This window comes from Grammomys surdaster, unplaced genomic scaffold (assembly GCF_004785775.1).
Source record: "Grammomys surdaster isolate TR1022 unplaced genomic scaffold, NIH_TR_1.0 168, whole genome shotgun sequence".
Lineage (NCBI taxonomy): Eukaryota > Metazoa > Chordata > Mammalia > Rodentia > Muridae > Grammomys > Grammomys surdaster.
Genome location: NW_021604616.1, coordinates 6,895,149 through 6,922,235, shown reverse-complemented (window position 1 = coordinate 6,922,235; position 27,087 = coordinate 6,895,149). Strand labels below are relative to the sequence as shown.

Below are 27,087 nucleotides of genomic sequence, written 5' to 3'. Positions count from 1 at the left end.
TCAAATGTGTGCCTTCCCCAGGTCACATCTTATTGCCTTGGGGCTTTTTCTTTAATGCTACTGCCTTCATTCCAATCATCTGCCTTGGCCATGTAAGATAGCAAGTGGTCTGCTTCCATTGAAAGTTTTTTGAACGCTGCACAAACGCTTTCTATAGAAGCATAAGGCTGGATCCAACAGATGTCATGAAAAAGGAACCAATTGCTCAAAGATCGCTGCTAGCTTGATTTTTAACACCTTAATAATACATTGTGTTTACTCTAACATCTTGAGGTTCTAGCTGGTATATGTCAAGCTCTTTCTTTTATCTTTTATCTTTTGCTTTATTGCTTAACACAGCTGGAGCACCATCTTTACTGACATTTTTATATAATTAACAAATTACCTACATTTTTATTTAACCCATAACTTATTTTATAATTGTGTTTGTCATCTAACGTGTGTGTGATACTATTATCTTGTCAAAAGAAGAAATGCTTTTTATGAAAATGTATTAGAGTAAAGTAACGTGAAGTTTCTTGCATTTTACCAATCAGCCTAGGTCAAGAATGCTAGGCTGTGAGAAGACAGCTGTGATGCAAAGCTAAGGTGCATACCTGCTGGTCAGGCCAAGACATACAGGGTCAGAAAGGGTGAGGTCAAGCTTGCAGCTTTTCTGGTGATATTTCTTACTTTCTAGCCTGCATTTCTTACTCAGTTCCTGGTTCTGTAAATGAGCTCCTAACTGTATGCAAACGTATAGTCTAGAAGGTGATAACTAGTATATTCCAGATAGATTTCTGGCAGAATTGTTGCAGGGGGGATTCTAAGCTAAGTTTTAGCAAAGGGACAACTTCTATCTGTACAAAGACCATCACCCTCAGGCATGCATTCATGCAATTGTAGGCATTCTAGATAGCTCCCAAGGTGAAATTGACTATCTTATTCACCATTCCAGTTGTCTGCATTTCATTAGTGTTCTCTTAAGGTAGATAAAGAGCAGGATAGTTATTAACCTATTATGAGGAGTGAGGGCTTCATGCTGTCCTTTAGCAAATGTGACTTGAACAATTTATTTGCACACAATACATCTTTCATTTCTGATTCCCAAATTACTAAACAGTGGGTATTTGTTGATATTAACATGTATGGAGTGATCATGGAAATCACCTGGATTTTAGCATGTTCTCAAGAAGCAATCAAACATTGGTTTCCATGGCGTTCATCGCCATCATCATTAGCACTGTTCAAGTCCTTGCTGTGAGTAGACCATGAGCTCTTCATTCTGTATTTGTGTCTTGTGTCTCTCTGTCTCCCACATTGTAGTCACAATTCTGTGACATCTTACTTTAACTATAGTAGCATTGAAAGTATTTGTACAAATAGTATCTACTGGCAAGCCCACGAGAAAATGGGGTTGTCCATCTCCTTTATTCTACATACAGAAATGTCCTAAAGATAATGCAGACCAGCGCAATCAGTTAAGATCCTCCAGTTCATGACCACATTAGTGATCATTAGGTCACCAGTCGTCTCGTAAGTTGTAAAATGTCAAGCAAAATAGGATTAAGGATGAGACACGTAAGGTGTACCTGTTTAAACTGCCTTCCAGTTCCCAGCTGGTCTCTGTCTTGATCCTTTAGAGCCTGTGTCTTGAAGCAGGTGGGAGACAGAGTTCCCTCTCTATACTAGTACCATGATGTCGTCTCACAATTTCTTGGAGTTTACTTCTGTACTCTGAAGTTCTAGATGTATCACATGCTTCTGAGCTCCTATTACTTCTGACAACAGAAATGTTCATTGAGTCTTGGTCCTTTCTTTCCCCACAAGTACATACCTAATACAAGTAGTCCTCCACCCTGCTCTCGTCAGAACAGTTGTCCTAGTACCTGATTTGTCATCACAAGAACGCCACTCTCACTTCTGTGGAAACCACTGATCATTTGTAACCTTGCCTCTAAATGTTAGAATGCCAAACATAATCTAACATAATTTTTATCAATGCCTCACTTTTTGCCCTAGAAATTTTTCTATAAATTTTCTATTATCTCTGAGATAAAAGTATGCCATCCTGTACCATTTGCCTCTCAGGAAATTCGTTATGTGCTGATTTTGTGCTTACTTTGCATGACACTATTGACTATTCTTCAAACAACATTTTTAAACTGTGCTTTCTGCCTCAAATCATTCATCAGAAGTAATTCAGTGACTCTACTGTGCATTTCAAGTGTACAACTGTAAAGTTAGTTTTATTATTACAAGGGTATGGTGGTGTTGGTAGATTTTTAGATTTCCCAATTATTTTTAGTGAACAGCTTTGAGAAAGGACTCATTTGGCAACCCATTGGCTTACCTGTCACCATCTCCCCAAAGGCATGCATATAGGGTTGTTGAACCAGTGTTCTCAGTGCAATTTTTAAAAGTAATCTGATATTTCAACTCTGAGAGAAATTGTAGCCATGATGATACTTAAATTTTATCATCCATCCTTCATGCTGCCTGAATATGTCCTGATCAGTTAACTTCACTAGTAATGTATAAGACATTTGAAAATTGGGTCCATTCTTGGTAAGTTTGGACAGAAGACATCAACTAGGCTCCAGAGAACAAGTTATAATACAGGAGATGAGCTGAGGCAGCATTATCGTTTGGGTCAGTCCATTTCTCGCCCCTCAGTAGATAATATGAATTTGCAAGTGTGTCGACTTTTATTTAATCTTTTCATGTGTGCTTAATACACTCATTTTTGATGATGCAGCACAATCCTGGAAGGCTGTTATTGGAATATGTTTCTCATAGATGGGGCATCTTTTTCAGACCCAGGGGGCTATGAACATTCACAATAACCCTAAAGGCAATCTTTCATGAATGACTGTAGGCTGATAACTCTACCTCAACTAATCAGAGCAAGAAAACCTGTAACATCATTATTGATCCTGCGGGTCAAATAGTGTGAAATAAGAAGTGTCTGATGCACAGCCACGATGACATAGCAGCCCACACAGTGAACTATCTCGTCAAAGGCTCCTTATTAATATCATTGATACGTTCATTAGACAGCTTTGCTGAAGCAATCTAGGGAATGAGACTTTTTGAAAGAGTAGGTAAAAGTCATCAAGAATGTAAAAGTGTACCCTACAAGTACACACTGCTCTGTTCAAATTCCTGCTATATAAGTTGTAGGCTCAGAGCAGGTGAACTATAAATTCTGAACAGAAAGGGACTGATTTGACTGAGGCACGGCACTAACTCATTTAGAATATGAGTTAACTGCACAGAACAGAGCAGTGCTTGCACCACCCCCTGCCCTGGCTACAGGTAGAAGTTGACTAATGATTTTATATCATACCACTATCAAAAGCTCTTCTGGCTCTGCATAGTGGCCTGAAGACTCTGAATTATTAGGTCTTTGTATTTTGAAAACCAAGTACAGTAGGTTGCGTAAATGTATTTATAATTTATATAACAGGTTTTTAAACTGAAATATACTGATTTCTATTGAACTTTTTATTGTGAGATGACATGCAATTACAAAATAAAATAAAATACCATGGTAAATCCTGTATCTCCTTGACAGGTTTTCCTCAACAGCAATATGTTTCATGTGTAAACTAGTACACCCATTTTAAAAAAATGCTTTAAAAGTTTCCCCTCAACAGTAGCATGTTTCACATGTAAACTTACACATTCATTATGGAAGTCAGCATGGAGATTTCTAAAAAAATGCTTACAAAGAAAGCCACAATATGACCCATTTATACCACTCCTGAGTGGTATACTCAAAGGATTCTGTCATACAATAGAGATAGCTATAAACCCATGTTTATTGCCGCTTTCCTCACAATAGCAAGGAAATGGAACCAACCTTGATGACCATCAAAAAAATGAACAGAACGAAGTGCAGTATATGTGCAATGAAGTGTTTACTCAGCTATAAGAACAAATGAAATTTTCATGAAAATTAGTAGACCGGGAAAGCATTATATTAAAGGTTTCGCAGACTCAGACAAATATTGCGTGATAGCCCTAAGACGTGAGGCATCACTTTGAATGCTTACATACAGTAAATAAGGGGTGTGAGAGAAAGTATAGGCTAAACTCGATAGGAGAACCCAAACATAGAACAAGTGGGGTCAGGAAATGTACAGACTTTGGAGATGACATGGAAACTCACTGCCTAATGACTACTTTGGACAGAGTTTAATGGGCCACTGCAGTGAATACTTTTGGGAGCAGATGATGAACTATGGGAATGGAAGACTCAGATCATCATGTTTTGAGGGGGTCAGGGACTTTAATATGAACAACGTCAGAGGCCACTAGTGTGATATCTTGTGTAAGAATATGTGTGATCAAGCTGAAGCTGAAAAAGCACCTCTGCTTGATAGAAGATCAGCATCACTGAGCTTCACTGGAACAGTGGGAGAGTTATTTCTTCAGTCAGCACCCAGAAACTGATTCAAGGGGACCAGGCTGCAGCTCAAACTAGAGCAGAACTTGGCAGTGTTCTAAGAATATCTCTTGGGGTGCTGCTGGTTTTGAAAACGTGGAAACTGCAAGGTTGAGATGGTCATGAAAAAATCAGCTGAGGCATGGCACCTTGTGACAGGGTCAGAATCCCTGAGAAGCCAGCAGAGAAAGTGAAGCTTTGGTTACAATTGAGATCCCAGGATTTTGGAGATGATGGAACCACTGAAGTTCCCACAAAAGGTAGGAGAGATGTGGAATGCAGCTGAAATAGAAGGAAAGGCGTGACGTTCTGCAGATGGCAAAGCTTGGAGGTGGGATATCTGAACTCTTGAGACTCCTAAAAATTACATTAAGAGTTGGTCCCAGAGGTTGGACATTGATTTACACTTGTGGATTTGAGTTTCATTTGGTGTGATTGTTTTTACACCCTAGTTTTCCCTTTTGGAACAAGAATGTTTACTGTTGCCTTTATTATTTTGAGGAGCCCACAGTTCAGTTAAGAGATTTTGAACTTTCATAGAGCTTTGGACTTTTGAAGTGTTGGAAGTTTTGAAGATTCTCGGAGCTTTAAGGAGGAGTTACACTAAATTTTATATCATGAAATTAACATGAGGCTTTGGTGGTAAGAAAAGGAAAGCCTTAAACTGATGTTTTGAAAATCAGTTTGAAAAGGTGTGCATGCTGGTGGTTAGTTTTAACCAGCAACTTGACACAACTTAATATTATTCTTAAAGAAAATCTTTTTTAAGTAGATTTTTGTAGTTAAAGTAGAATTAGAACATATTCCCACCTCCCTTTGGGAAGAAATTCTTAGTGAAAAAGTATCTAGTTCATGCTAGCCTATGAGTATTATCTACAGAGGATTGTCTTGATTGTTAATTGATATAGGAATACCCAAACAATGTGGGCCAGTCCCTAGGCCAAGGCTTCTGAATAATCTAAGAGAAAAGAAAGCTAGAAATCACCAAGTAAACAGAGATGCATTTACTTTCTTTGCTCTTGAATGTGAGTGTGAGGTGGCTAACTGCTTGAGTTCTCTCTTCACTTTTCCTAAGTTGATTTTTATCAAGGTACTTATCATAGCAACAAAAATTTAACTAGATTCGGTCAGGGGAGGGAATATAGGAGAAAAAGACAGGACTATCAACAAAAAACAATTTTGTTTGAAAATTGTCATAATGAAGCCTAATACTGTGTGCTCTAAAAAGAAAGAAATGGAGGATTGTTCTTTAGATATTATTATTTCTATTGATGGGCTGTAGGTGCAGGAATCCTACTAATGAAATGACGCAGTGTGTTACCTCTTATGGACCTATCCACGTCTCTCTAACCCCACCTCTTTGCCTTCCTCTACCACTGGTCTGCCCTAGAGTTTTGTACTTTTATAGGGTAGCAAGTAGTGACTACAGTCTGAGTAGAGCAATACATGGCAAAACTCTCCACTCAGGTGGCAGAAGGGCTGGAGTTTGAGGCCACTCTAGTCCATATTCAAAGAATATGTGTCTTACGTCAAGCAAACAGACAAAATATGTTATATAAGTGGAACTAAATAATATAAAGTTTTAAAAGCTTGAGAGATGGTTCAGTGGTTAAGAGCACTTGCTGCTCTAGTGGAGGACCAGAGTTAAGTTTCTAACACCCATAGAGGGTGGCTCAGAACCACCAGCTACCGTAGTTCCAGAAGAATCAGACATCTTCTGGCCTCAGCAGGCATGGCAACTGTCTTCACATGCGTGACACCTACACATAAATTTTAAAAATTATTAATTAACCTAAATAATATAAAATTTTGGAATTGGTTTTTTAAACATATATATGGTTTGTTTGTTTGTTTATTTATTTATTTATTTATTTTCATGTGCATTGGCACTTTGCCTGCATATATGTATGTGTGATGGTGTCAAATCACATGGAACCGAAGTTACAGACAGTTGTGGGCTGCCATGTGGGTACTGGGAATTAAACCTAGGTTCTTTAGAAGAGCAGCCAGTGCTCTCAACAACTAAGCCATCTCTCTAGCCCATGAATTGGCTTTTTTCAAAAAGCACAAGTCTGTGTAAATTCACTGAAGTTGTTGCATAAGCCAAGAGTTAGTTCTATGCTGTTGCTGAGCGGTATTATATGGGGCAGATAAATACACTGTTTAATTCTCCATGCACTGAAGAACGTCAAATTGTGTCTCACTTTCAAGTATTGAGGTGAAATGTGCTATAAACAGTAGAGGATGGTTTCAGTGTCTACGTGTCTATTCCTTTCTAAGATAAATGTTCCAGACCATTACTGTATCTGTGGTTTTTAAGAAACCGTGTTTCCAGATTGATGCCATATAAATGTTTCCCTTCCTGCTTCTAATGTTTCGCCTTTGGATTTTGAACTTTTGACTGTATGTTATGTGAATCTGTTGTGAATGATGCTGTTTAGAGTTCACTTAACTTAATGAGTTTGGAGGTTTGTGAGAATTTTGTAAATCAAATATAGAAAGTTCTCACTCTTTATTCCTTGTACACATAGTGTCACCGTTACTGCCATCGTTATGTTTGTAAAGGCATGGTTGTTAGTCCCTACATTACTGGCCTTGACTCTCTAATTATAGTGTTCATCACCTTCTCTGTTGCCTAAAAGGAGATTTCTGTCTCTTTTCATCAAGCCTAAATGTTTTCCCTTGGGACAAATTTCTCTTTTTCTCAGGCTGTCTTCTTACTCTAGTAACTCCACTATTTTTCACCTCTAAGTTTTCAGTTTTTCCACATTGCCTCACCCTCATAATTTCTAATTAGACTCTAAGACATGCCTAGATTTTTTTCTTTTTCTTTTGTTTTATCTCATTTGTGTATAAATGATTATTGAAGCATGTAATGGTTGTTAATTTAAAATACTTGTCAGATAATCACTTCCATTGATTCTCATTTTATTCATACTGAGATCCTCCTTGGATTGATGAATATTTTTAAATTGAAATTTAATTGAAATGTGGACACTTAGGGTATCATGTTATGAGACTCTGGGTTTTAATTAAGGCTTTTGCTTGTGTTAATTCATCCCATAACATTTTGACAGGGGGAAGGAGAGTTCCAGGTTGTTTCTTTCAAGTCAGGCTAGTAGTCCAGGATCGTCATTTAGACTCCATAAAGATCAAGATAGCAGAGGCTTATCCTTAAGGCTGAGAGGTAATGAACTGCCCTGTAACCAGTAGCCCCTCACTGATAACATCACGCCTGAGATAGGTCAGAGGACACTTTGCTGCTCCTACATGCCCCTCACAAACACTACAAGGTAAGGATGGTACTCATTCCTGCTGAGCATTGGTCCACAGTCCTGACTCCACACTATCTCCTCTGCATCACTCCAAAAAGGAGGCCAGAGGTGTTGTATTACTATAGAGTGATGCTAGGAGTTTAGGTTTACTAACCCTCACATGGAGAAATAGGAGAGTCTTCCTAATTCCTAGAATAAATTAATACCTACAGCTCTTGTTTGGCTTCTTAGACCCCACAGCCTGGCCATGGAGGAAGCCTTTGCTCCCTGCTATTTGCTGTGGTAACTGAGGAATGGGAGCACAGTTGTTTTCTGCTTGTTTCTTCCTGTACCTTTGGCTGAAGAAAAAGGTGATTGTTTATTAAACTGTGTCCCGCCACCCTGCCTCTTTCCTAGTCCCTTGCCAAAAGAGAACAGGCTTCCCCAAAGGCTTAAGATGCAATGCTAGACTCTGAGCTGTTCAAGTCTGAATCTGGTATATACAAGACCAAGATAACACAGAAGAGATAAGGAATGAGAAAGAAAATATAAGGGAGGAAAGAAATAAATGAGGAAGAAAGGGACAGAGAAGAAGAGTTTACCTTGTATCCCTCTTCTTGGAGAACAGGGCCATGTATTAGTACTGACTTTTTCTACCTTTTAGGCTCTTACATTGGCTGCGCATTTGACACTCAACTTTTTTGAATTGTGATTAGAAGAGCTGATGAAAAGGATTGTTCCAACAAATCCATCTTTCTAGAGACAGATGTTCAAACTATAATATTTTAAATACCAAGGTCATTGCATGATTATCAAAGTTGAGTATTTCTATATACCTGCCAAAGGTTTTCTTTCCCTTGTACCTATCAGATTCTAAGAAACTGTCTAGGACATTCAACCACAGCTTAATCTGTGACACAAAAAGGAATTTTAATCTGATTTAATTCTAGAGAGAAAAATATCATTTCCTTCCTGTCAGTAATGATGTCAGGATGATGGGTAACACCTCACTGGATGAGTTTAGAGTGAGCAAATATTATTGGATTCATGAAGATGATAGGGTCAGTGGACTATAAAATGGTTTAGACTTAGCTGTATTTCAACACAAACGCTTTGTTTTCTCCTAAATAGATAACCATTCCTGCCTCTGGTACAATACCACATGAATCTTTATTATTTGATCTATATAAAAAGAAGAAACAATGTAAAAGGCATTTCTCTTTGAGAATATAATTCCATGTAAATATTCAAATCACTGTGAAACTTTTTATTATTATTATTAATTTTAAAAATTGTACTCTAGTTTGTTGTTTGTTGCTGGGATAAGTAACCTAAAGTTGAGAAGGAAAACGGTTTATTTGGCTTACACTTCAAGGTTGACAACTCATCACTGAGAGAAGTCAGGGGAGGAATTCAAGCAGAAACTGCAGAAAAATCATGGAAGAATTGCTGCTTACTGGCTTGTTTCTAGGCTATCATTCAACTACCTTTCTTATACATCCCAGCCCTACCTAACGCCCAGAGTGGGCCCTCGTACATCAATCAGCAATCAAGAAAATGCCCCTCAAAGACATGCCCACAGGCCAATCTAATGGATGCATTTCTCCATCTGAGATTTCCCCTTTTCAAATGAGACAAGTTGACAACAAAGTTTAGACACCACAGCAGAATAATAATAATAATTTTGTATAACCAAGTGGTCCTCCCTAAAAGCATACATTTACAAGAAACACTAAATAGATTCATCAAGTTATATTTATGTAAGGATTCATTTTATATATGCAAACACACACACATATATAATATACATATATAATAATAACTAAGTAATAAAAGACCAAGAATTTGAGAAAGAGGGGACATGGGAGAGAATGAATGGAGGTGGGAGTAATGTAACTATATTTTAGTTAGCTAAAATAAGATTTTTAAAAAATGAGTCCTGTGATATTTCATTTATTTAATGTATTATAATTTGTTTAGGTTTTTCTATTTGTTAACAGATATTTTACACTTTAATTAAAGCAGGCTGCCTGTTTATGGTTTGTCTTCTTAAAGGAGGAAAACATAATAACTTCATTGCCTAGGACATTGTTATATACACAAAATAAACCAGTTTGGAGGTAGCAAATGTTTAGGTCTCTGGATCTTCCCACTTCCCAAATACTTTCAAGTTAATAATTATCACTCATAAGCCAGTGAAAGTACCTGATAGTGACTGATCTTTAAATATTTCTTCCTTTTTGGAAACCCTGTACCCAATATTCTTCCTTTTATCCTGAAAAGTTGCCTATCCATGCTAACTAAGGAATATGAGTTGTGGGTCTGTTTCATGGGCTGCTTTTGAGATTATTTTCTCAGCTTTTACCCTGAGACCCTCTACTCCAATTGGGTATTGTGGTTACCTTGCACATGTGCATATGTGCAGGGCTCAAGACACTGAGTGACCAATCCCTCATTTGTGTCCTCCAAACAAGCCAATAAAGTTCCTTCTGACCCAAATACAGAGTATGTTTGTTGGGTTTTCCTATCAGAACTTTGAACATCGTAGGGTGTTCCCCTTGACAGTTCCACATCTTTTTGGTGGGAGGAGGTAACAAGTACTTCCTTCCTTTGGAGTCTTTATCATCAGGTACTCATAAAATTCCTAGACTGAAGGCTCAGCAAGCTTACAGGACATTCAATAGAAAACCCCAGAATGGTGAATTTGAGGAGGAGTCTCAGGGGACAAAGGCTAAAATGACAATAAATCAGAACATGTCAAAGACAGGAAAAACCAAGACAAAACAAAACCCAAATTACCCCCCATGTTTCAAAAGCAAAGAAAATACTGACCAAAACGTCTTTAGGAATCTGAAAGCAAGCAAAGACATCCAACCAAAGCAAAATGCTTTCAAAGTAAAGAAAGAAGAAAAAATCAGATACCTTAAACAAAATAACTTTGAAGACAGGTGTAGAAGGTATTTGTCAAAGTAGGATTCTTCTTAACCAGCTAAAAAAAAAATGGACCACTGACCAAACCAAGGGAGGTCAAGAGTCCTGGAAAGAGCTCCCCAATAGTGCACTGAGGAAATAACACCAGATGCCCTGGATTCAGTGGGTCCATATAGGTACTGATTTCCACTCGGGTGATTCCTTCAGGGAAAATGAATCAGTCTCTGGGTCCCATGTTGCGGTACCCAAACTATCAGCACAAAAACTACATCCCTCATCTAAAGGGAATAAGAGATAGTTTATTCTGGAACCATTCTGAGTGAATATGACTTGAAAACACATATTTAGGTTGCCCCAAATTCCATGTTCCAATGTGGAAGCAATTTCACCAAGATTTTGGTTTCACATAACAGAGAAAGTTATAAATCACAGCAAGTTTAAAATACATTAGCATGTACACTAAAGAGGCAGGTACATCATGACAGGGGAAGCTTTTCTATAGGCTCAAGATGCTCTCTACTGGCATCCTAAGGTTTTCCATTGGTAGCAGATAGTTGCCTACCCAGCCAATAAATTTTAAAAGATTATCTGTTGACACAAAAACGTTAATTCTGGCAGAGAGGTAGGTTTTGTTCATCAGGATCCATACTCAGATCAATGCCTGGCTGAAATGTCACAACGATCACTGTACTGAGAACATATCTTTTACTCGTGCATCTGTGTTAATTGCTACATTATTGACAATAGGCGAGTTGAGGCATCAGTTTAGATGGCCATCCATAGACGGATAGATAGAGAAAACGAAATACACATGTCATTTGCAGAAAAGTGGTGGACCTGGGATAATTAAGTTTTTAGAAAGCAGCTGAGAAAGATAAATATTGCATCTTTTTGGTCACATGCAAAATCTAGATTTAAGTATATATTTACATGAACATGCATAAATACACATACAACATGAGAGTAGAAAGGGCAGAATGAGAGGAGAAGGAAAAGATTCATGAAGCAGAAAGGAAAATAAGGGAAAGAAAAATGAAATATTTTCTCTTATTTGCATAAAGAACCTAAAATTTAATGTTACATATGTAATTATAGGATTATGCATACACACACATATATGACAAGAAATCAGAAGGGAAAGCATTTGAAGGGAGAAAGAAACAGAAAGAGAAATGAAGTGTAATGATGGTGGACTTTGGGAGTATGTAAAAGAACAGGGTACAAAGATTAATATCTATGAAAAATCTCATAATGAAACTCATTGTTTTGTATAATAACAAGACATAGAATTGAACAAACTTGAATTGCCTCTGCTATAAGATACTTATCAGTAAAACACATCATTACCTCCTATCAGGGCTAAGAATTTAATTAAATATTCCTGTTATGAAAGTATACAAAGCCATTCAATCTTGAGGCTTACATACTAAATGACTTTGCTGGAGTTATTTATAAGTTCACATTTCAGTAAACAAGGACTTTGATGACCACAGGAAATTTTCTGTGGGACATTTCAGAAAATTTGGCAGGACAGGTGCAAACCAAAAATCTGCCTTAATCACAGGTGACCAACTTCATCCACATCTCTGTCACCTTAATTATGCTTGGAACACCCTGGTTCTTGCTACACACTTCAATAAGACATTCTCCTACTTTCGAGGAGGTTGTGCAACACACAATGGAAACTTCTTGGACTCTCTTGATAGTTGAGAAAAGTTCAGTTTTAGAAACATAGGCCCTGACTTCAAGGAAAGTCTGGTATAAATGTAAGTATTGACGCTTCTTGTGGTGTTACATGCCAGCACTTAGGAGGGAGAGGCAGGTGTATCTCTGAGATCAAGACCAGCCTGCTCTACAGAGCCCAGGATAGCCAGGGCTACACAGAGAAACTCTATGTGAAAAAAAAAAAAAAAAAAGAATATTGAGTCCATTCATGAATGGCTATATTTCTTTTCCAGTCTTCGCACCTGAAGTAATTGTTTTATACTTACCTAGCAATTAGCAAATCTTACACATAAACACCAGAGTAGAACAACATCTCCTAGGGAGATGGATGCTGCTGGAGTCAACCATCCACAAAGAGTTAAAATTCAGTGATGAACCACATTGGAAGCCCAAATAGGAACCTAACCACTTGTCTTTGAAACACTGCTCCCCGGGAGGTCAGACTCACTAGCCTTTGTGTCATTTCTAAAGCTTGTCTGTTCTGTTCCAGCTGGTGGGCTTCGTCTACGCCTGTTACGTTGTGAAATGTATAACTGAAGAAGAGGACAGCTGTAAGTATTAAAGTTCTGCTCTGTGTCTTTCAAGTTCAAACCTTCCTCAATACCTCCTTCCCAGCTCTCCTGTCTCAGAGACAACAGCCCTCAAGATGCAGCAGAGTAGGAAATAAGCCTTTAGTGCCATCAGGCTAAGCTAGCCTTCACAAAAGAATGAGCACATTAAAGAAACAGATGAGCATTCATTTTTGAAAACATGCATTTCCCCTTTCATTGAAAGGTATTTCAAAAAATTGTTCTTAGAACAATTCTAGTGGAGAATAAAATGGGAGATTAGAGACAGAAGTGAATTCTAAAAGCAGCTAATGTGAATATTTTCCTTTGTCACAGTTCAGTTATTGTGTACTGCTAATTAGTCAGTGAGAACTGCAAATCTTGACAGTCATTAGTTGTCAGTAGTTCTTAAAACTCTACTAACAATTGAATATCTAATGAGAATGAACTGCTCTAACAACAATAGGTATGACATGACCTGAAATGGCCTGATATAAGATGATATGACATGATCTGATATGACATGTTAAGATATGATATGATATGATATGATATGATATGATATGATATGATATGATATGGCATGATACGGCATGGTATGGCATGATATGGCATGATATGATTATGGCATGGTATAATGTAGTATGTTAAGAAATAGCATGATATGTTATGACCCATGCTAAAACATTTTGAGTGGTAGGGCTGAGTGGGGTTGGGTACTGTGATAAGGGGAAAGGAGGGATCAGATGGATTCCTAGATGTCTGTCATGAGTAAATGACTACATAGCAATGCTTCTTAAGGAACATAGAGTGGGGACACAATCATTGCTTGAGTGTGGACAGGCTGATTGAGATGCAAGAGAAGATATGCAGTAGGTGATTATCATATGCACAAAAGCCTTAACAGAGATTGGGGCAGATAAAAGATAGGTAAGTTTTTATATGCATGGACCTAACAGGCTATGTAATCAGTCTCTATCCAGAATAACACTCTTACAAAATGCTCATTTAACAGGTAAATTTAACACTGAAGAGTCAGAGTGATGATTTATATACTGACATCCCTGAGAATGGTCTAATTTAAAAAGTGTGTTCAATTTTTCCTAATCGAGTTTTGTTTGTATAGTACTAGGTAAGCAGAGCTGACCATATAGATCACAGAGAGAAAAAAAAAAAAGTTTCTCTATGCTCACAGTTCCCAGGAGAAAGCACAGCATTGTTCTGAACTATCCCATAGGGGAAATAAAAAGGGCTGTCTTGAGACACAAAGTAACAAGGTTGAACTGCAGTGAGCAACTACTGAGGCCTGATAAGCAAATGTAAGATTGACTGGTTTCTCTAAAAGGTGATGGACCTATGAGCTAAGTAGAAAGCTCAGTGGCTAAGGTTAAATGTGCCTATGAGCTAGGGAGACAGCTCAGTGGTTAAGGTAAGTGTGCCTATGAGCTAAGGAGATGGCTCAGTGGTTAAGAGCACTTGCTGCCCTCACATAGGACCTGGATTTGATTCTTATCACACACACTGCTGCTAACAACTGTCTGGAACTCTACATCCAAAGGATTTGACTCCCTCTCCTGGCCTCATCTGGCACTGGATGGATGTAGCATGTAGACAAAACACCCTATTTTTTTTAAAAAAAGATGTACTTAAGCCAACAGATAGCTCAGTGGATAAAGGTAGATCATCTGAGTCTGTTCCCCAGAACTCACATGGTTGGAAGGAGAGAACAAACCTCACAAGTCGGTCTCTGACCTCCACACGCAGGTAAATGTAATTTTTAGAAAGTAGTGTTCCTGTGAAATCCATGTTTACAGACACTGTTAAAGCAATGGTTTAGAGATATTTACGGTGTTTCAGAATGAGCCCAGGATACGTAAGAATAGCTAGTGACATTTTATGGATGTTAAGACTTCAGTTTATGGAAACTAAAATGTAAATAATGCCAGGCCCAAGAATCCTTGGTATAAAATCCTTTCATTAACATTCTTAGTATGTCCGAAAATGCAAATTATATGAATGTGTCTTAGATAAGACAGAGTAATTCTGACCTAAGTAAGTTTTACCAACATCATGTACATCCAAGGAGAAGTCTCTAATATCTTTTGGATAGATGAATCTTATGCCACAATATCTAATAAAAATGTTTCCACAACATTTCTAAAAGTGATGGCTTTTATCTATTTTGTTACCTTGCCCATTCCTGCCTTTATTAATCCAGAGGATAAGAAACTATTTCCTAAACAAGTTTCCTCATGGTGATCTGAGAACTCGAACTGTTTGTCTGGCTTTCCTTAGCCACTGACACAGAGTTTAGATGTTGACAAGCCAAGCGCACAGCCTACAGATGTGTGTCAATGCTGCTTGCATACAGTGACCTTTGGTGACTTCTAGTTAAGTTTATTTGTGGTCATTTCCAGCAAAAATTAGGAGTGTTTACAGAGTAAACTGTTAGTTGGTATTTCTCACACGTGACCATTGTCTTAGTCTCTTACTATGTGCTTATCTAAAGACACTGACCAGAATTCTGACTTCTAAGAATCTCAAGTAAAGAGGTTTTGAAATATTTGTCCAACTTTGGGAATTTATAAAGAAAATTCTTTTGACCCTTATTTTTAAGAAAGACAATAAAAACAACAGAAGGGGGTTCTCTGAAAGCAAGTCTTGAAGAATTAAGAAAGCTCTGATGCTTGTGCAACACTGTTGCTGCCACCTTAACTTTTTAAAGCTACCTGCTTGCCAAATTAGTCATCTCCATCCCTAGAGAACAGCTTAGGTTCTGTAACTTGTGGTGAGAACACACTGTAGAGATAAGGGCAAGGTTATGGCTACCGGGTAAATAAAATAAGCTTGAGGCTGATCTCAAGGTGAATAACTCTGTGCTCAGTCTTCAGAGTACCCAGCAAAAGTCAGAGGGAATATGTACTTTCAGGATGTTCCACCTGCATCCCAGTTCCCAGAATAATGACTCAGATATTTAACGATATATGAATAAATGCCTAGGCCACAAGCTCTGAGTCATTCCCCAAATAGCTCATAACTAATTTAACCTGTTTACTCTATGATATGAATGCCATATTGCTGGTTACCTCTCCTCAATTTCATGAATCTGTTTCCTCAGAGCGAATCTCTTCCTGCACCTCACTATATCCCAGAGTTCCTATCTCTCTACCAGAAGCCCCACCCCCTATTTCCTGCCACAGCTAATAGGCTATCAGCCTTTTACTGACAAGTGATGCTTCCATACAGTACACCAAGAGATTCTCTCTACAGGAAGAGGCATCACCTTCCAAGGAACCATGAACCAAGAGTAAGAACACAAGTTAGACTCCATGAAATAGTAAGAAATCATTATTGAAATAGAGGGTACTAGATTATATAACACAGGGGAGGAGGGGAGACTGAAAGGAACAGTAAATATTTCAGGCTAGCCTCACACTTACTATGTAGCCAAGATGACTTTAAACTTCTGATCTGACTCCTCCTCCCAAGTGCTAGGATTACAGGTGTACCGTGTTTTTGAAATGCTGAGAGTTGAGCTCAGAGTCTTGTGTGTGCTAGGCAAGCACTGAACCTCCTGAGCTGCATAGCTAGCCTTACAACAGATCCGTCAATACAACATCTCTCTACAGTGAAAAGCTTGAATGGAAACTTCTCTGTGCTTGACCCCTTAGTCTAAACCAGAGTCTGGCCAATGCGCTGACTGCCCAAACTCACAGAACACCACTGCCACCTGCTGTTCACACTACAATACGACATTAGGGAGCTGACTGAGGATGTTGTTTCCTACGAATCAGTAGAGCTGCCAGGAGAACACACCACAACATCGACACCTTAAACAACATAAACTCATTCTCTCCCAGTTCTGGAGGCTAAAACTCCAAGATCAAGGTGCTAGCCTGCAGATTATCCTGAGATCTCTTCCTGCCTTATATATGGTACCTTTTCAAAGTCCTCGTGTACCCTTTTCTCTTTCTAGTTATTTTTAATAATTTCAAAGCAATTGGACTGCAACCCTGTTCTGATGACCTTATCTAACTTTAATTGGCTCTTTAAAGGTCCTAACTCAAAGATAAGGCTTCTATTTATAAAATGAGGGAGCACAAATCAAGCTATACCCCAAACACATACATGCACACACACCCATACAAGCACATATGTACATGCAGAAGCAGGCAAGCATGCATGTACATACAAAAGCACACACAATATGTTTTTGAATATATGAGTATATTTATGAATGGCAAGGTAGAGATGGCCCCAGACTAGAGTTTTGGGGTAGCAGCATCTTCACTGCCATCAGGCAAGAAATCCAGACACTTTCAACTGTGAAATCATCTGCTTAGATGAAAAGTTCCACAAAAATACTAAAAGCAAAGCATGGACTGTCTCAACCATTTGAGCACAGTGGCCCTTGGAACACACTTGGATGTTGTTCTGCCTTAAGAGAACATCTTGTTCGCTTAGGAACTAAATGTTGGTCTCTTGCAAATGCATTGGAGTGGGCGTCCTTACTGTACAGCAGATCTCCCCTCTCTCTGGACATGGCAAGCCTTATGGCCCCAATTCTCCTCCATCCACCTCCCACCTCATATTTGTTCTTGTTTACAACCTTCTATAAAAGAAATTAAAGTGTCTGAGATCACTGGTCTTCATCCTTCTTACCATACACATGGCATTTTTCTCTTGCTTAGACCCCACCCCACTGCTGCACAGCAGTGACACTTTGTCACTTCAGTTTACCTTCAGGTGGTACCTGCTGTTAAAAGATCTTTACAGAAAATATTCATAATGTAAGAGGGAAAAAAGTCCTTCAACACATGACTTCTTCGTTTTCATTAGTTTCTTTTTGAAAAGTAATTTCATTAGAACAAAGTACAACTAAATGTTGGTCTCTTGCAAATGCATCCATTTTTCAGTACCTTTTTCTAAGTACATTTTCCATACCTATGGGTTCCTTTACTTGTAGATTCAAAATGGCAGATATTTGGGGAGAGGGAAGAGTACATTTGAACAAAATATGTCCAGATATGTTGCTCCATCAAAATTTCCAAATAGTATAATATAGCGACTGTTTATTTCACAGAACATTTGCACTGCATTGGCCATTACAATCCAATGCTGTAATCCAGAGATGATTCTGTGTACAGTGCAGGGTGTGTGTAGATTATATATAAACTCTGTCATTTTTTTCTAGGATACCTGGGCATTTGTGAGTTTTGAATCCACAGGAAGGTCTTGGAATCTTCCTGGCTACTGAAAGATGACTATGGCTACCACCTTATCTAATAGAAATGCAATGCATTTCTAAATGTTATTCAATATGGAAATCACCTGGGAAAAAGTTGTAGACTGTCATAACCTAAGGGATTTATTCTGAAAACAATATTGAAAAATGAATTCTAGCTATTTAAATTTAGAGTTAGATACATACAAATGCCCACCGACTAAAGGCAAATGAATAAAAACCTGTTCTGAATTCTCTCAAGTCAAGGGGCCTAGGGACAAAAGTCACAATCAATTTATAGAATTTTTCTTTTAAAAAATGAGAAACACAGAAAAGTACTCACTGCTTTCAGGATAATAATTTTCTATTATTTTTGTTTGATTTTTCTTCTAATGCCTGCTGGCCTATACTATCTGTCAAACTACGTTCTGTGTGTTTTGAGCATGTCTCCAGATGGCCATGGTCATTGGGCTTGAAGGTAACTCCTTGAGCATAGGCACTTACTATGCAGGTGATGTACATGGAACTGTACTCTGCCCTTAAAACATTGTGCTTAATCTTGCTTGTAAATCAATAAAGGTTTTTACAGAAAGCACAAAGAACTTACAGATAAACAAAACAGTAAGAGGAGAGAAACTCAAACTGACCCTACAAGTGAGTCCTGATCTTCAGGTGACGTGTTGGCATATCACGTTTCCTGCTTTCTGTTCTGACCATTCTTTTATCAACTGTCCTCCCTCCCATCTGTTCCTGTCTCCTTTCCACCTTTCCTTCCTGCTTGTCTTCCTGTCTGTCATCCACCATGCTGCAAACATGGTTGTTCAGATCATGCTATACACTGTGCGTGGTAACCTCTGCTTTCTTATTCTTTTAAATTCCTCCTCTGATATAACCTCAGAAGTGGTAACAAACAGTTCAAGAAAAAGTACAGCGTATTATGTGCCTGGTTGGTAGGTGAGGGAAAGAAAAATAGCCTGTCTTGTTTACAGACAGTCATACTCAAACAATCAAATGAAAGATGCATAGTTTGTATATTTGGTCATCTCTTTATAACAATAACAATCTTGGGGAGTTGAAAAATTATCAAGTGAAATAAAATCAAGTGAAATCTTTACCTGCCAATTTCCAATCAGACCAAATTCATCATTTTTCCTTACCTCTGAGCAACATCACATATTATTAAATGAGAAAAGTCCAGACATTGGATTCCATTAACATTTAGTTGTGTTCTGCAGTTGGGTCACTGTGAAAGATATCTCTTCTTCCCTCTTGAGCCTCCCAAAGCACAGAAACTTTGTGTTTCATTTGAGGTTCTTTCATTTTGCCTAAGATTTATTTTCTTTACAGGAGAGGGTGGATGGAGACAGGGCCTCTCTATGTAGCTCTGGCTGTCCCAAAATTGCTCTGTAAACCAGGGTAGTCTCAAACTCAGAGATCTGCCTGCCTCTGCTTCCCAAGTGCCACAATTAAAGGTGTGTGCCCCTACCACTTAACTCGATGATGACTTTAAGCTTTGAAATAATAGAAAAATGATGCCTGTTGCTCTATTTCAACACCTAAATTTTATAATCTTCTAAAGATTAAATGACTGAGCTTCTGTCATCTAGGGAATTAAAGCTGACTCTGGATAAAAGAGTATTGAGGATGCTTTTGGGACCTAGACATGTCTCCTTCTCCAGTGTATCCTAGCACCTAAAATAGCACTCTTCTACTCTCTAGCCTCACACTGGAGGAAGACACAGTACATTTTTGAGAAATAAGGAATTAACCAATTGGCTTTCCAAAAACATTTCTTGGAATATATACCAGACAACAAAGATAGATGACATCGCCTTAGACTTCAGTTGATTCTAAGCAAATGGGGCATCTTTTGTCATTTTCAAAGCAAGTGGGCAGGTTTTGTCATACGTGAAAATAAAAGATTGAGCATGTGACCTGTGTGTGAGACAGATGAATACACTATGCTACCTATGAGTCACATGAGAGCTCCTCTCAGTGACAGCCAAGGTCTGGAGAGCAGTAATAGATATCTCTTTACATTTCCTCCAAAATCAGCTAGCCAGTTCTCATCTCTGCCTCTTGAATTGCTCCTCCTGTGATCACTTAAGAAAAGCGCACCAGCTCTGTTTCTGAATTTAGATTTTCAAAATAAAAGTACAAGCTGATTCTTCAACAATCATCTCTTGTTTTCTCCCCTTATGTTATTTACTATGTTATGCTAGATGGCTTCTTATTCATACAAACACACACAGATGCCCACAGTATCTTCGTCTTTATGTAAATCTAATCTATCCACGTCAGAAATATGATAGGAAGGAAATGATTTATTTTCTGTGAAGCCTTGGCTTTTAAAGAATCAATATAAAGGCAACAGCATTCGGATAAGCAGAGGAGATTTTTATCCTAGGCAGACAAAAGAAGTATTTCCTGCAGAAAATATTGCTGGCACCAGGAACTTAAATTAACTAGTAGAGACAAAGAATAGGGTAATTGTTTTAATCAACCTCAACAGAGAAGAGTACCAGAACATATGAATGGAGAGAGAAGAGCAGTGGCATTAACAAAAATAATTTGAGGAAAAAAAATCTTTCATTTGATCCTTCCAATAAGATGGACAATACTCCACTTGTGGTAAATGCTCTCTGCCTCTTAACACATAAATAATGGCACAGGAAAGAGAGGAGTCAAGTTGCAGAAAAAATTTTTGGCTCCAGAAATTTTCATACATGTTTATAAAATAAAGTTGCTTGGATACCTTAGTTCCAATTCCAAAGAACAAATAGCAGCAAAACAAAGGGCTAACTCAGGAGAAAGCCCTCTAGACCAGAGACATCCAGAGAAGATGATCTTGACAGCTAGGCTTTTGATGGATGATGTTAGCTGTTGGCCACAGCATCGCATCCAGTTGTGCCTGTTTTGGAAGTGGCATGGAAAAGAAACAGTTGGGTGAGCTTAGCCATCTCTGAGTCTGTCGAGAAGGCCTGAAAAATACCCTGCATCTCTGAGGACCCACTAACAAATGCATGGAATTTAAACAACAGAGAAAAGATGCCTTGCATGTGGGCCCTGAGAGCTTTGTCACTATGTGAGCCTGGATCCCCAGAGACTTTTAATGCTCTAGGTGGCCTCTGCTATGAGAGGTTGGTATTGTGTAGAAGGAAGTGTAAGAGAAACAAATGTAGCCGCCTGCGGCCACGGATCAACTGGGTTCACCTGAAAGGGGGGCTGGAAATGAAAAAAGGGACGGAAGGGCGAGAGGAAATGAAGCCAAGACAAAGTATTCTGATTAAGGCTCAACGTTTAATGTTCAGCTCTTAATTTAAAGGGAAAGCCCCACCACCGAACCCCTTCTTGCTTCAGCCAGAGAAGGGTGAGGGGAGCCCATCCTTAGTCACAGCCTGAGGTGTCTCAACGCAAGCTCAGTGGGCAGTCAATTCTTCTAAGTTCCTGTAGCAGGCTGTGCATGCAGCCAAGGTGGGTAATTCCACCTAGGTCCTATCATTTTTGGTCTATTGTGGTAAACAAGATCTTTCAGGCTTGCTCAAGGCTGAGGGGAGGACACAAACAAACTTGAAGCTCACAGGAGATACAGTTTGTTTAAATAATAGAAAGTAATTAGGCTGAAGACAAAAATCAGCGATGGCATTTTATAATTGCAATTAATTTAAAGGTTAATTTCCTTTGGCACAAAAATCTTATTTAAAACGTTTACCAGGAAAGGAAATTAGGATGTTACTATCAAGAGGCTTAGAGTGCTTCTGGGAATCCATGTCTATTATCAATTGGAAATTAGGTTAGGTCTATAGTAGGAATTTCATCTCAGTGGGAATTAAAATTTATATATAAGTATATATATTATATATGAATATATAATATATATATACATATATAAAATAGGTGGCACCCCATCTTCAAACCAGCAAGATTGGACTGGGACAGACTGGGTAACATTTACATTTATTTATTTGTTTGTTTGTAAGGATTAATTATAAATGTTTCTAACAAAGGAATCTTGTCTATACATGAGGAATCCTGACACAAAAAGAAAATTGGATATGGATTGCTGCCTTTGTAACTAATAAAGTTGATGTTGAAAGAATTCCCAGGAGTGAGGCTGCTGGGGAATGGCACAGGTACACATTCACATTCCAACATCACTGAGGTAAAATGAGTGAGAACAGTTCTTCAGTGGGCTGCAAACCCATCAAGGCTACCCTTGTCTGGGTTCTGCATTGATCAGTACTCCATTTTCCCACTGAGAATAGTCAGGCCTCAGGTTCCAGAATGCAATCATCTTTCTGTAAACAGGGGAGACTGGCTCTGGGATCCTCCAGGGATCTGTAGATGCTCAAATCCCTTACATAATATGATGTGGTATTTGCATATAACTCTAGCATATTTTAAATCATCATTATAATGGCTAACACTGTGTAAGTGCCATATAGTTGTTACATTGTATTTTTAGGAAATTTTGACACCAAAAAAAAAAAAATGTCTTCACACATTCAATACAGATATTATCTTTTTCCTTAGTACTTTCAACCCATGTTTAAACCCTTATGTCATGAATGTGGGATATTTGTGGTGTGTGTGTGTGTGTGTGTGTGTGTGTGTGTGTGTGTGTGTGTTTGTATGAAGAAAAGAGAAAGACAGAGACACAGAGTTCATTTTCCAGTAAATTTGCTTAATAACATCAGTGCATAATAATAACTTACATCCAAAAATAACTAAATTATGGATTTTCTCCTTTAATGTTGCCATCACTACCATTGGTGTGCAAACCAATCCCACAAATATAGAATTATGCAGAATAATAGAACTATGAACACTATTAGCTGCCCTGTACTTTAAATCTCTAACTTTACTGTAGAGGAAAGGGACACTGGGGTTGTCTTGCTAGAAGTAGAATAATCAAGGGAAGCAGAGTGAGACCAGAATTGGCATCTCTGGGTCTAAGTCCCATTCCCTCATCATTGCACTCTGGGACCCCAGCATTCTTCCCACAACTGTTTATTAAACAGCCAGTCTGTGGAAATTGCCAGGGATGAAGCAAGAAACAAACAGATACCCCCTCTACCTTCACGATGCCTACAGACCAGCATACAATGCCCAGGAGAAAAGAGGATGATAACGGAGCCCCAGGAAAGGAAAGCTGAGTCCCATGGAGTATCATTCAAGAGACTCTCATGTCCTTTGGAAGACAGGAGCATTATTCCCCCAGGGAAATGATACTCTAGCTGAAGTTAGAAGGATAAATCACAGAGACATATACAGTTGAATACAACTGAATAAAAATAGATGTGTCTTTTTTAAGAGAGAACAACTTTAACTAAATTTCAGGTTCATGTTGGCCAAAGGTCTACTGCAATCCACATGTTGGTAATTTTACATGTTTCCAGTTAGCCTGAAATAGCTAAACTGCTTTCTTTGGGCCCAGATACCAGTAAGAATGTTGCATTAACCACTGTCTGTTCTCTTTCCTGAAACTGCTACTACTGCCCTAATAAGGTGATCGGTTTAGGCTCAGAAGGTTTTGTGATCTTCCTTTCCAAATCTTGCAAGATAATATAATTACACAAACAAAAAGGCAAGGAATAGTTCTCTAATGGGTGATTATAGCATGCATATTTACATCATTTTCTCTAAATATACATACATTAACGTGCCCACCATCCTAATTAAAACTGCTGCATTTAAATGAGTTGTGCATTCTAAATATATCCCGATGTCAGCTGAAAAGGAATGCCAAATCATGTCTAACTAACTCGTCTGTTACTTGCAGTAACTGCTTCCTTCCATTTCTTTCTAAAAGGCATGTCATCTATAATTGAAAGCAATTCTAACAAGGGTGAACTAAACAAAGACCCGGGGATCCAGTCAATCCAGATGGCAACCATGGAAGATAGAAACTGGCTTCTCACAGCATCGTAGTCTGTGTGCTTCTCCACACTGATACAAAGTAGCAAAAAATAACTGGATTTGTCATTTTCTGACACCTTAGTTTCTTCACTTTCTCTTATCCAGTTGCCTGAGGAACCATGCCCCTCGGCCCACCCAAACTGATCCATTCTGTTCTAAGTGCAGGGTGCCTTCATTACTACCAGGGGAGGAAGCATCACTGAGACCACATACTGAGACACTCCACCTAGTCTAACTTCCCTTTCTTCTCACTCTCTTGCCTCTGTCCTGAAGAAGAGTTCCCTCACACTTGCTTTGGAGCTTTGTTACACTGATTGTCTCTCTTGGCTTACACCTTCCTTCTCATCCTCTGCCTCCAGGGAGGGCAAAGGCAGGGTCGGTCTTGCACGCACACTGGATGCCCATGCTCACATATACGTTGTTCATGCTTAGATTTGTAGCATCTGTGCCTGAGTAAGGGGCAATGCAGTTTCTCCTTTTCTAATCATGGGTACTCACCCATTACAAAGGAGAATCACTAACCCTGGCTTCAAAGGCCGGCATACCTGAGCTGCTACAAAACAGTGTAGCAGGCTTCTGTTTCCATGCTTCTTGTGACAGTGGCATGTCACTGTGTCTGCTCCCTATCTTTACAGGCTCTCTAATCAAACACAGCAAAGTCATTCCTGTCAAGCGCTGACTCTGTGGTCCTCTTCCCTATCCTGTTGCACCCTTGAAGCCCAAATCTTAAAGGGACTGGTAAGCTTTTCTCACAGAGTGTTCCATCCTCCACCATTTCACCTCCTACACAATCCAAAATGCTTGACCCTCGCTGTTCTTGCCCACTGATGTGGGGAACAGCCTTGCCACACCCTTGTCCTACACCCTTGCCACAGATTCACAGTCCATTACTAAAATAGGATGGTCCCAGACTCCACTAGTCCTTGATAATGGGCAATGTGATTTCAAAAAATATTCAAAATACAAAAATTCTGTTCCCTATGGTTGCCTTATAATAAACTTGCTGCAATGTGTCATGCAAGCTATTTGTTACTTAGCTATTTGTTAATAGCTATTTGTTATTATAAAACTTCAGTTTTGACCAAGTAGGCATTAGAAGAGTCTTCACAGACCCTCTTCTGTACCCCAAGGCCTTTCCTGATGACGTCCATGGCTAAGCCATTCCATATAAAACTCCAATTAATTCTACTACAGAGTTTGCTTCTTTGAGCCTTGTCTCCATTGATTCATCTAGCCTGGCTCATTCAGAGTTCATCAGGAAATAGTATAAATATACATTTAAGGAATAATCTCAATCACTCCCTTTGTATATGTATTTTACTTTAAAAACCAAAGATGGGGCCCAACACCTATCAATTGTGTATTTTAATATATTACACAGATGGGATATCTGATACTCTCAATTCTACAAAGCTAAAATTGTTTAGATCTCTCCAAAGGTCAATAGTACTGTGTCTTAGGAATAATCTTTGTGGACTTAATAAGAGGGAATTCATGTTTCGTAGTGTAAGCCTAGCCAACTCCACATGCATAGTGTGGTCATTGATCCAGAGGGGCACCCAGAGGAATGCCACTTTCCCAAACCAATTTCATCCCTAACTGCATTCTAAATATTTGTTCTTAAGCCCACAGATATGTATAGGTGTCATCCTTCAACAAAGAAGCCATTTTTTGCAGCACTTACAAACACTTACAGAAAGTCACAACTAGTCTAAATGCAGAGAACCACTTGATACATTTACAGCACAACTTCCACACCTAAGCCTCAGGGAGCATTAAGAAAAGGGGTAGAAAGATGGTGAGAGACAGAGGCATGGGATGTCTGCTACAAGATAGTATCTTCTAAATATAACAGGGAATCTGCATCCATGAAATCTCAACAAGTGTGTGTGTGTGTGTGTGTGTGTGTGTGTGTGTGTATACCAATAATAATTTTAAAAGAAGAAAACATGAATAAGAGAGGGTGTCCATGGGAGGAGACGGTGAGAAAGGACGGTGGAAATGGTCCAAAGCCAGTATTTATGCAAGACATTCTCCAAAGAAAGATTTAGTTATATTATAGAAAGAAAAAGTAAAAGAAACCAAACCTCTGAGGAAACATGACTTACTTAGAGGTGCCATAGTGTAGACAACTATCTACACTCCGTACAGACCTTGTCTTCCGGGGCCTCTGCTTTAGGCTACCCTCAGCTTCTCTGGGACATTCCAACTGGTGCCTTTATTCATCTAAAGATACTGAAGATTCCAACACTGAGCTTGTGGTCTCAGCAGGAAACCATTAAATTTTCTTAAATTTTTATCTACAGTACTTCACTTCCTGAGAATTAGCAGAAATAGAAAAAGGAAGAAAAGTGGCTAAATATGTGCAAGTTATATTTGATTCTTCTTTGATATTTAAAAACAGAAGCTTCAACCGGTATTTCAAACAACTTCTAACAAAATATCCATTTTGTTTATTATAATAGTGTTGTCGTTCTTGTTTTTCATTTTCATTTATTAGCCTGTGACAATGGCTTACCGTTTAAAAAGTCTGCATGTGATGCAACTAAGAAGGACATGAAAAATAAGATGCTAAGATCCTGAGAAGAGCTCCTTGATGAACTTGTTAGGAAGTGAGGTATCTGCTGCCAGTCAAGGGGTCTCATTCCACTCAGCATGTGCTTTGCTGGTCAGAAGCTTTTCTTAGCATAACATTTCAGTAAACTTTCGGACAACAAGATCAGGTGTTGGTATAGGAATTGTATTGTATCCCTAATTTAAAAGAGATAGTGTGTGTGTGTGTGTGTGTGTGTGTGTGTGTGTGTGTGTGTGTGTGTAAGGGGGGAAGAGAGGGGGAGAGGGGAAGGGGGAGGGAGAGGAGGGAAAGGGGGAAGGGAAGGGAAGGAAAGGGGGAGAGGGGGAAGAAGAGGCAGGGGGAGGGAGAGAGGGAAGAAGAGTGTAGGGGAAGGGAGAGAGGAAGAGAGGGAAGAGGAGTGTAGGGGGAGGGAGAGAGGGAAGAGGAGGAGGGGGAGAAGACAGAGATGAGGAGACAGAGGAGACAGGAGGGGAGGGGAGGGA

At 38.8% G+C, this 27,087-nt stretch overlaps 1 protein-coding gene across 1 annotated transcript in view; it reads left to right on the top strand.

Moving 5' to 3' along the window:
• Window positions 1-27,087, top strand: part of Nkain2 (sodium/potassium transporting ATPase interacting 2) — a 993,485-nt gene that overhangs the window by 952,007 nt on the left and 14,391 nt on the right. Inside the window, exon 5 of the mRNA XM_028766436.1 lies at window positions 12,830-12,890. Coding sequence (XP_028622269.1) covers window positions 12,830-12,890 — 61 coding nt within the window. The remainder of the gene's footprint in view (window positions 1-12,829; window positions 12,891-27,087) is intronic.